At 45.2% G+C, this 12,018-nt stretch overlaps 1 protein-coding gene across 1 annotated transcript; it reads right to left on the reverse strand.

Annotated features, from left to right (window-relative positions):
* Positions 1-7,178: 7,178 nt before the first annotated feature.
* GJD2 (gap junction protein delta 2) lies at positions 7,179-11,664 on the reverse strand. The gene is made up of 2 exons (XM_020914311.2): positions 10,792-11,664; positions 7,179-9,787 (listed from the first exon to the last, which is right to left on the reverse strand). The coding sequence occupies exons 1-2, from the start codon at positions 10,860-10,862 to the stop codon at positions 8,893-8,895; spliced, it is 966 nt and encodes a 321-aa protein (XP_020769970.1). The 5' UTR covers positions 10,863-11,664; the 3' UTR covers positions 7,179-8,892.
* Between the last annotated feature and the right edge of the window lie 354 nt (positions 11,665-12,018).

Below are 12,018 nucleotides of genomic sequence, written 5' to 3' on the forward strand. Positions count from 1 at the left end.
CAGCAGAAAGGTCATCCTGGTGAATAAACATGAGGATTCTGTTCAGTGTCTAGGATTTAGCCGACTAACTCCCACTAATGTTAATGGGGCCATGCTGCCAAATCCCCAACCTTCACCCTGGATATTTGCTCCAATCCGTTACTGTTGAGATTGAAATGTGTTTTCCAAATCAAGGCTGATCCTGAGATGGAATTTCTGCATGGTCAGAAAGGGACAGTGTGGCTGATGCCCGGGGACCTAAGTGTACTCAAAATGATGGCATGAAGGGGCTTTGTTGAAAGGTGCTTCTTCACATTTCTCCCCAGCTCAGTGGAGATTTCTTTGCTGAATACACCATGTGGTCCACTCTCCTCACCTTCCAAAGTCACTTGCCACTGCTTCTCTCTGTGAACTCCAAACAAAACAAAAGTCTCCCAATTCTCCATGACGTCCCAGTGTGCTGGTGTGTTCTGTGCGTGCTCACGTGTCTGACTCTGTGGCCCCATTGACTGTAGCCTGCCAGGCTCCTCTGTACATGGAATTTTCCAGCCAAGAATACTGGAGTGGGTTGCCATTTCCTACTTCAGGGATCTTCCCAACCCAGGGATAGAAGCCTTGTCTCTTTTCTCTCCTGCACTGGCAGGCAGGTTCTTTACCACTAGCCGCACTTGAGAGATGAATGGTTATGTTGGTCCATATCTCCTTTATTCTTCAAGGAGACCCAACTCAATACCACTTTGTTGGGGATGTTTTCTGTACCTGCTTCCCACCTTCAACAAACACACACACTGGAGTGATGGCTTCCTTCTTAGATCTCAGTAAACTTTGAGCCTTGGACATGACACTTCATATTCTTTATGAACTTGTTTTATTCCCCTCAGATAGACTGTAGGACCTGTGAGGGCAGGGAGGGCATCACACCTGTCTGTGAATTTCCTTTAATACCTAATCCAAGCCCTTGCATATCATCAGCATTCAAGAAAGCACTGAATTGAATTGAATGACTTTCTATTGCTTAATGTTTGGAGGAACTGAGACTTTGAAGGAAGGGATTGGGGACTGGGGAGCTGGGGTATAGTTATAGATGATAGGTCCTTTATTTTTTTTAAGTTAGATAGACCTATTTTAGAGAGCATCCTAGTCTTTGGAGTCAGACAGAACTGGCCTATTTCTCAGAACTTGGTTTTCCCCAGCTGCTAGAGACTTAGAATATTGGCTGGGTGAACCAAGAATCTGATTCACAACAGCAAGTGGTGCATGGATATTTGGTACCAGTATCCTCTCAGACAAAGATTTACATAATCAAAGCTATGGTTTGTCCAGTAGTCATGTACAAATGTGAGAGTTGGACCATAAAGAAGGCTGAGCGCCAAAGAATTGATGCTTTCAAACTGTGGTGCCGGAGAAGACTCTTGAGAGTCCCTTGGACTGCAAGGAGATAAAACCAGTCAATCCTATAAATGACCCAATCAAAAAATGGGCCAAAGATCTAAACAGACATTTCTCCAAAGAAGACATACAGGTGGCTAACAAACACATGAAAAGATGCTCTACATCACTCATTATCAGAGAAATGCAAATCAAAACCACAATGAGGTACCATTACATGCCAGCCAGGATGGCTGCTATCCAAAAGTCTACAAGCAATAAATGCTGGAGAGGGTGTGGAGAAAAGGGAACCCTCTTACACTGTTGGTGGAAATGCAAGCTAGTATAGCTGCTATGGAGAACAGTGTGGAGATTTCTTTAAAAACTGGAAATAGAACTGCCATATGACCCAGCAATCCCACTTCTGGGCATACACACAGAGGAAACCAGATCTGAAAGAGACACGTGCACCCCAATGTTCATCACAGCACTGTTTATAATAGCCAGGACATGGAAGCAACCTAGATGCCCATCAGCAGACAAATGGACACCATGGAATATTACTCAGCCATTAAAAAGAATTCATTTGAATCAGTTCTAATGAGATGGATGAAACTGGAGCCCATTATACAGAGTGAAGTAAGCCAGAAAGATAAAGACCAATACAGTATATTAACGCATATATATGGAATTTAGAAAGATGGTAACAATAACCCTGTATGCAAAACAGAAAAAGAGACACAGATATACAAAACAGACTTTTGGACTCTGTGGGAGAAGGCGAGGGTGGGATGTTTCGAGAGAACAGCATCGAAACATGTATATTATCAAGGGTGAAACAGATCACCAGCCCAGGTTGGATGCATAAGACAAGTGCTCAGGGCTGCTGCAGTGGGAAGACCCAGAGGGAGCAGGTAGGGAGGGAGGTGGGAGGGGGGATCGGGATGGGGAATACATGTAAATCCATGGCTGACTCATGTCAATGTATGGCAAAAACCACTACAATATTGTAAAGTAATTAGCCTCCAACTAATAAAAATAAATGGAAAAAAAAAACCAGTCAATCCTAAAGGAAATCAATCCTGAATATTCATTGGAAGGACTGATGCTGAAGCTGAAGCTCAAATACTTTGGCCACCTGATGCAAAGAGCTGACTCATTGGAAAAGACCCTGATGCTGGGAAAGAGTGAGGGCAGGAGGAGAAGGGAACAATAGAGGATGAGATGGTTGGGTGGCATCACCAACTCAGTGGACATAAGTTTGAGCAAACTCCGGAAGATAGTGAAAGACAGGGAAGCCTGTCATGGTCCAGTCCATGCGGTCGCAGTCCATGCTAAGTCGTCTCTGACTTAGCAACTGAACAACAACAAAAATCCTCTCTGAGTCCTCTAGTTTTTCTTTCTTTGGTATTTTAAATTAAATTAAATTTATTTATTTTGGCCATGGCACACATCGTATGGGATCTTAATTCCCCAACCAGGGATCAAACTCATGCCCCCTGCAGAAAAAGCGTGGCATCCTAGCCACAGCCAGGAAATTCCCAGAGGCCTCTATATTTATACACTGTCCTTGCTTACAGCCCCAAGACCCTAAGATGACAAGAACCACTAAATACATTTTAGCCACAATATTCATTTAGGCTAGGTTCCACCAGGTCTGTTTGAGCTAAAGTACATTATAACCTGGTGTATCACGATCTCCTAAATGAATGTAAGATTTGAGTAGTCACAAAGCTGGCTTGCCATGCCTGAGTGAGTCTCAGAGCCCTGGCTAGGATGGGATGGATAATTTTCTGTTCACCTACTCTGACTTTAACTGTTTCAGTGAAACCGAAGGAGGTCTAAAGTATCCAAAACAAAGGACAGTCTGTGCTCACTGTTTTCTTACTTCCCACTCACTCACCAAGTTTAGTGGATGGTTTGGAGGCTTTCACTAGCTTAAATTTAGCGTTTTAATCTAACTGAATGCTTACTCTAAGTTGAATACTCAGAACAGACCTTCTTCCTTGAGATTCCACCTCCTTGAACTTTATGAAACCACTTTGCAACTTGCCCTATCAGCCCTTAAGCTGGACCTCTCCTCCTCGATTCACTCCAGGCCCTATCCTCTGTTAGCCTCTCTTACCTCCAAGGCCACTGTTTCTACTCTTAAAGCCCTGAGAATTGCTGTTAGTCGTCTACCTAGAGCTTCTCATCACTAGCTTTTCACATGACATAAGCAAGGGCAGCATTGAGAACCTCACACTTCTCTTCTCCCCCTTTCCTAAGTTCTCCTCCAAATATTTGATTCTCATTATTTTATGCTAATGTATGCCTCTGACGTTGTGGCCCTCCATCCTGACTACACATTTGATCCCCTAGAAATAGGGAAAGAAATGCCCAGGCTACAGCATCAGAGAGACTAAGTTAGGCTGTCTGGAGGGCAAAGACATATGCATTTTTAAAATATTATTTTCCTATTATTGAGTGCTAAGTCGCTTCAGTCATGTCCAACTCTTCGAGACACTTGGACTGCAGCCACCAGGCTCTTTTGTCCATGGGATTCTCTAGGCAAGAATACTGGAGTGGGTTGCCATGCACTCCTCCAGGGAATCTTCCTGACCCAGGGATTGAACCCACAACTCTTATGTCTCCTGCATTGGCAGGCAGGTTCTTTACCACTACTGCCACCTAATTATTACTGACATAAATTTTTATCTCTGTCTGACAGCAGTTCATAGCCCTTCTCAAGAGCTGAGACTTAGGTGTCATTATCTCCAGGGTTCCAGACCCTGGAGCAAGAGCTCAATGATCGTTGATTGTCTTAAGTAAAGCAGCCACACAACTTGGTTTGCTTAAGGACAGGTCCAATTTACACTCACAGGTCTGGTGTTCCATTCAATTAGATATTCTACCCCTTTTTATTCTCAAATATAACCCATTTTGTGCAGTAAATTATGTAACCATCCCCAAGCATAAGGGTACCTAGAGGTTTGAAAATATTTAGTATTATGGGCTAAACTGTGTCCCTTGTATCAAAATGTGACTGTATTTAAAGATAAGGTCTTTCGAGAAGTGATTATGTTAAAAGGAGGACATTAGGGTCGGCCCTAATTCAATGTGACTCGTGTCCTCATAAGAAGAGCAGATTAAGACACACAGAGAGACACTAAGAATGCACATGGACAGAGGGGTGACCATGGGAGGGCACAGAGAGAAGGTGACCATCTGCAAAACCAGCAAAAGCCTCAGAAGGAACTAATCCTGCCAGCACCTTGAGCTTCGACTTGCAGATTGCAGAGTGGTGAGAAGACAAATTCCTCTTGTTCAAGCCGCCCTAGTCGTGATATTTTGTTACGGCAGCCCAAGCAGACGAATACACTTTGTAAAACACAAAGTAAGTGAAACCAACATAAATATTGATTTCCTAAATATTACAATTCTCCAAGATGAACGGCTACATCATTTTCCAAGAAACTCAGTGTCCTAATTGTAGATCTTTCAGTTTTCTCAGCCATATAATCAAGGGTTTGACTTAATGTCTTCGTAAGGTACTTTTAGCTTCCATACTAGTCTGTAAGACTGTTGCCAGATGGGACACTGAGGCGCCCATATCTCTCGTAGTAGATGTAGTGATGATAACAAATGTCACATATGGTTACAATGGGTAAGGCACAGTTCCCACCCTCAAGGACCCACGCACTGATCTAGAAACATCTCACCTCCAAGCAATAAGGGGCAGAGACTTTTATGGAGGCTCAGCACAGGCACAGTAAGCCAGCCTGGAGGAGAATTTAGCATGGGTTCCTGTGCAAGCAGAGAGTCAAACCGACTGCTAGGGAGTGAAGAGGAACACACCTAGTCAAAGGAGGTGGTGGGACAGGTATTCCCGGCAGAAGAAATAGCATTTAAAAAAAAGAAAGAAAAGCATAGGTGAAAGAGAAACCATGTCCTTTTGGGTACTTTGTTAATTTTCTACACCCCTGATTTTGAATCCAGACTTTTCCCTCTGCTCTCAGAGGTCGGCAAGTACAGCTGTTATCCCTTATACTTTTTAACCCTTTAAATATTTGAGGACTTAAAAATGACAAATTCTGTACTTTAGGCTTTCCTTTCCCCGGGCTAAGTAACTTCAGTCTCTCTAGGCTGTTCTTCAAACTTTTAGACTCAGTTTATGCCTTAGCACCCCCACCTTCCAACAACATGCATGCGCACGTGCACACACACACACACACACATTATGCACACACAGGCCAAAAGAGCCTGTGGTTCACTAGTGAGTGAGTGGAACTCACTCAGTCATGTCCAACTCTTTGGGATCCCATGGACTATACAGTCCATGGAATTCTTCAGGCCAGAAGACTGGAGTGGGTAGTTTATCCCTTCTCCAGTGGATCTTCTCGACCCAGGAATCAAACAAGGGTCTCCTGCATTGCAGGCAGACTCTTTACCAACTGAGCTATCAGGGAAGCCCTGTGCTTCACTATAGGGCTCTTAAATTTATAAGAAGAGATTGGTGCTGTCCTCTCAAAAGTACAGATTAAGATCGTACCCATCACATAGCTATGTGAACCATCAAATCATCAGTGTATCTCCTTCATTAAATAGAAAGCGAAAGAATCAGACTGACACACATCAGTAAATCTGAGAAATGACTCTACAAGCCCAGAGGAAGGTGTCTTCCCTTCTCCACTACCAACAAGTGAATTAATCTTGCGTTTGCAGGTGTTTGGAAACATCAAAGAGCTCCACTGATACAGGATGCATTTCTACCAGGAAACACTAGCGTTCTCCCAATCTCACATTGTGGCATAAATACAACAGCCCTTGTTTTCCACACAGCTTCCTACTTCTTTCACACCCAAGCATATGCTAAGAGCTCTCAAGCAACACTCTTCCTCCATCTCTGGGAGGCATCTTAAAACATTTTTAGCTCACCAAACACAAAACAGAGGAGGATCTGTTTCTTTACTCAAGAATAGTCCTTTTCAACTGCCTATTTATACTGCAGATGGAAACCTATAGATTGAAATAAACAGATTTTCATTCTAAAATTGGCATCCACACTGTCATAGTTAAAGGATGCAACAATCATGCTTGAAGAACAATCATACAAGAAATTTCACATTACTTTGCAATATTCAGATGAAGGGCTTATTGGAATTAGAAGGTGAATAGCATTTAAGAACTGGTGAAGAACATTAGTTTACTGAACTAATGGGACCATTAATTCATGTAGACAGAAAATGCCAAACATGAACAGATACGTGTATATCTATAACTGAATCACTTTGTTGTACACCTGAAACTATCACAAACACAGTTTATCAACTATACTCCAATATAAAATAAGAAGTTTTTGTTTTTTTAAAAAAAGAAACTAAAAAAGAAAGAAAAATGCCAAATATGTTAGTAAAATGTGTTGCTAAAAAGTAATATCTTAGGACACATAAGCAAAGGATTAACCTCTTTTGGAAGAACCCAATAAGAAGTGCTTGATTAAAAGTCTATAATTGTGCTTTATGATACAGTAGCAACTAACCATATATGGTTATTTAAATTAATTAAAATAAAATAAAATTAGAAATTCAGTTATTCAATTGTACTAGTCACATTTTAAGAGCTCAATAGTCATTGTCGTATTAAGCACCAAAAATAACAGAAGTTTCCATCATTACACCAAGTTGTATTGGACAATGCTGGTCTAGAAGGTTCTGTTTGACTATTGGATTAGCATCATTTAAACATCAGGTCTCAAATAGATGAGCACAGGGAGCATGGCCTGCTGCCAAATGTGACAGGTGAGAGCAGGAAAGTATGGTAAAATGGGAAAAATAATTCCACTCCTGGAATAAACTAATATGTTGTAGCATTGACATTTTATTACAAGATATATCCTTAGACAAGCAGAGAAATCTTGGACTAAAATGGAAAGGAGTTAGTAAACATCACTATTTGAATACCTCATCACAGTCTTCTAAACTTTCACAAAATGTACCAGTCTTGTCTCATCTGTTAGTGACTGGGCATTATCAGTCATCCCCCAAGTACTATTCAACCATCCATCACTTCCTACCCTCACAGTTCTGATTTTTAAATATGTAACAAAACATTTTTGAACATATATTTAAATAAATAGAATCCAAATCAAAACATAAAATTGCAGACTCTTCCCATTAAAAAAAAAAGGCAAGAACTTTATTTTAAACATATCCTCAGTTGTTATCTAAACCAAAAATCATAATGATAATGCAAAGGAAACGGAGGGCTTCATAAAAGCACATTATCCAAATATTACTCTTGGCCAATGCTTTAACTAAATAAACAGTGGATATGAAAGGTACAGTATGGCACTTAATTAAATAAGAGCAAAGAGAAGGAAACATATTCACAGTCGAAAGCAACAGGTTTTTTAAACTTTGGTATATGTATATGTCTCAAATAAGTATCCGTAAACGCGTGTTAGCCAATAGTGTTTAGTTTCAGGTTTCTTAAGCCAGTGATTGTATGTGTTTCAAAAATAACTGATAAAATAATAAACCAGGATTGACATGGGCTGATTAAGGTCTCTGGTGTGAGCACACAGGTAAATTCAAACCATGGCAAAATCAAGTGCAGCTGTGTTGCACAACAAAACTATAAAAGAAAATGAATGAAATACACCAGTTAGAGATTCTGTGGCTTGGGTAGACACCCTTGATATTAACAATATCAACAAAAATATTTTTAATGCTGTCCAAAGTCCACAATCTGGAAGGCAGAAATATCCCAAAGCTCATAACCACATGCCTAACAGTGCAACAACCATCCCATAGGACTGTTAATAGTTGCATATTGCATTCCCCTCCCTCCCACCCAACCCCTGCCCCTAATAAACAGCACCAGTGCAGTTTGAGTTAGAAAAGTGGAAATATTGAGACATTCCTAAGGTTTTCATAATGACTAAGGGCCAATCAGATGGGGCTGTGATACAAACCTATGCCATGGCCATTCTCTAAAAAGCACCCCACAGAATTCCCTCTAGCTTGCAGATAAACCATATTAGGTCTACTGTAAGGCCAGATTGAGGAGAAAGCTGGCATGCTGTCCTGGGTTGAGGGAGAAGGGCATGCTGATGGGATAGGTACATGAAGGATGCCTCAAGGATGTTTGTCCTGCAGCCCAGGATGAAGGGTTGTGTTGAGATAGGTCACAAATTTTGTAACAGTAAAATAGTTGACTCATGCCATTCACCAGAATACAGAGCTTAGTAGAGCTAAGTCCTACTTGGGAGCTGTTCAAGTCCACTATGATCAGGATCAAACTGGACCACAAAAGAAAAGGGCCCAAAGGAGTCCAGCTTATCCATCTCATCACTCTGTCCAGTTGTCTCTGGAACCAGTGGTGTGATGTGCTAACGGTCCTACTTTCTCTCCTCTCCAACTGATGCAAGAACTTCTCTTAACCAGCCTTATTCTAGATCTCAATGATGATAGTCACATAAATGAGGGCAGATAGAGCCATCCTCCGTAGCCATCTGCCTTGGGGCTCCTTGTCACCCCCTAGGCCTTCCCCAAACCTGCCCTTTCACACATAGGCAGAGTCACTGGACTGAGTCCTGCCAAAGTTGGGAACGCTGACCCGGGGCAGGTCCTTGTTGCGGATCTCATAGACTGACTTTCTCTTGGCCTGGGCTCCCCGCACAGCCAGCTTGATCTTGCGCCATCCCAGGTGGTTGAGTTCAGCCAGGTTGAGCACAACACAGATGCCGCTCACCGCAAACATGAACACTAGAAAAACAGTCTTCTCAGTAGGCCGGGACACATAACATTCCACCTCCTTGATACAGGGGTAGCGGTCACATTCATACAGCCCCGGGACACTGAAGCCATAGAGGAAGTATTGGCCCACCAGAAACCCAATCTCCAGGGCATTGCGGAATACCACTTGGATAATGTAGAAGCGGGAGATGCCTTCCTGCCTTCTGAGCTTGGATCGAGCTGCAGTGCGCAACCCCGATGGGTGTGGGGTCAGCTCCTTCACCTCTAAACAATCTGGCTCCGTCTCCTTGCTCGTGTTCTCTGTGTTCTGTAGCACCCCATTGACAATGGCATTGTGCAACTTCTTATCTTCTCGTTTGCCACCGCCGCTGCCCCCACCCCCAGTTCCTCCAGGACCCCCCATGGACTCAGGAGGATCTCTGTCCAGAGCCAGGAAGACAGTAGAGTAGCGGCGTTCTCGTTGCTTGGCAGACTGGTGCACAGAGTAAGTGATGAAGCAGAGACTGGGGGTACACACCATTATGATCTGGAAGACCCAGTAGCGTATGTGGGAGATGGGGAAGGCGCGGTCATAGCAGGCCTGGTTACAGCCGGGCTGCAGTGTGTTGCATACGAACATGGTCTGTTCATCATCGTACACTGTCTCCCCCACAATGGCCACAATGAGGATCCGGAAGATCACCACCACAGTCAAGAGGATCCTGAGCAGAGGAAAAGGGAGGCAGAGAGGTTCTCAAGGGTTGAGTCACTGACTCAGTAGAAAAGCCCTATTGCTATTGCTCTGTCCTTGACTGGGGAGCTATCCATCCAGAGTGGTCCTGAACTGGGAATTCAGCAAACATTTAGGTCTCTTCCCTCTCTGTTGGGTGTTGGTAGGCTGGGAACACTTCATACCATAGGGATCTTAAGCATGTGCATTTCCATACACTGGACATGGTGTATTTGCAACAAATCGATTTCATCTGTATACATGGAATGTAAAGAGGCACAATATATAACTGCCCTCTGGATATGGCAAATGCACATGGAATAGCTGAATACATCAAATACAAAGTCTACACACAGAGTATGTATATGTAAGTACTCCAACTGGATATTTAGTTTATCCTCAATATGAATACTGAAATTAAGTTTTACATAAACAGATAGTTATAACTATATATACACATATAAACACAAATATATATAGTATATATAGAGACAAAATGTGTCAACTGGGTGTGTGGGTTTCTGGCACTGTAGGTCTTAACAGGCAAATCAGTTTAGCTTGTTAAATATTTGTTGGGGAAAGATATATCTGCTCGGAAGAGCAAATCCATCTCCCCATTTGCCCTTCTCTGTCCAAATACAATCCTGCCTTCTTTGTAGATTCTATTTAGGGAACCGGATGAAGATTGGCTCTGACTGCGGAGAGTGGGGGTACCACGACTGAGCCAATAACTCCTTTGCTAATGGAAGAAAAGTGAATCCCCTGGTGGTGCTTCAGAGGGAAGGGATGGATTCCTGATGAGGAGCAGCTGGAGGAGGGGGGCATCACTGGGCGTCAGGCAATCCCTCAACGCTGGGAACACAGGCGCATGGACCAAGGATGATGGGAAGGAGGCAGAGGAGGGTCTGAGGGTTGCTGGGGCTCGGTCTGGACGTTAGAAAGGATTCCCGGGGGCCGCCCGACGGGGCCCGCTGATGGCCGGCTCGCCGCCCTTACCTCCCGATCATAGTGGAGTGCTGCTGCACCGCGGCTTCCAGCAGCCTCTCCAAGATGGTCCATTCCCCCATCGCTGAGCATCCGGAGGCAGCAGACAAAGACTGGGCAGTACCGGGCACCTTCCCGCTCCGGGCCCCTCCCCGGGCCGCACCTCCCGACTGGGAGCGAAATGCCCCCCAATTAAAGAATCAAACAAAATTGTTTAAAAATCCAAGATCCCCCTCTCCCTTTTATTGTACTTAAAACAGGGGAAATGGGGAAGGAAACCCAAGCGCGTCCAACTGATGGGCAGCTGGCGCGGTCCGGAGAGCGGGCACGAACCTCGGGCGCCGTCCGGGGGTCGGGTCTGGAGCCGGGGGACGGCCGGGCGAGGGGCGGGGCGGAGCGGGGGTGGCCGCGTGCAGGTCCGCGAGCTCTCGCCCGCCCGAGCGAGGTGTTTGAGCGCCACTCACTCCCGGGGGTTAGGGGCCGAGGAAAGGTCCGGGCACCAATCCCCGCGCCTGGCACTTCAGCGGGCACCGGGCGCTCCCGCGCTGCCGCCTGCGAAGCCGGGGCGGAGCGCGCGGCGCCGGTCGCAGGGCTCGGCAATCCGCGGCCGCCGCCTCTAATCCGGCCTTAAGTAGTCTCCGCCTGCGTCACGCCAGGTCGGCGGAGGGGAGCCGAGCGCTGCGTGCGGCTGTCGCTGCGCGCCGGAGCCCGAGGGGCAGGGGACGCGCGCAGGGGGAGAAGGGGCCAGAGTCTTGGGGGCCCGGTGGGGAGTGGGGCGACTTCGAGAGGAAGGATCGCAGCGCCCCTCGAGGCTTCTCGGGGCGCCCAGGTAACCTCACCTGACCGCCAACCCGGGGCAGGAGGAGGGGGAGCCGGGAGCCGACGCGTGGGTGAGTGGGGAGGGGTGTGAGTAGGGAGTTTGGCATCTCTCCCTGCATCCCTCACCTTTTGCTTTTTGTGTTTGGTGATGCAACTGAAATTCCCTCTCTAAATGGAGATGCTGGTTGGGGAAAGGAGAGAGGGGGCAACAGTAGGACGTTTTCAGTCTCTCATAAGAGAGGACTGCGTGGCTTAAGAGTGAGTCTGTGGACGGTGCCATCGTGAATCCGATACAGGAATGAGGAAAGCTCTCTGAGTGTCCATTTAGGCTGAAGCTTAAATGTAGGAGTGAAGCTGTCTCTGAGGATGGGGGTTTGAGCACAAGACTCTCTACCAAATAGGTGCCTAGTTTGAGCGAGT

Source organism: Odocoileus virginianus, chromosome 6 (genome assembly GCF_023699985.2).
Source record: "Odocoileus virginianus isolate 20LAN1187 ecotype Illinois chromosome 6, Ovbor_1.2, whole genome shotgun sequence".
Taxonomy (NCBI): Eukaryota; Metazoa; Chordata; class Mammalia; order Artiodactyla; family Cervidae; genus Odocoileus; species Odocoileus virginianus.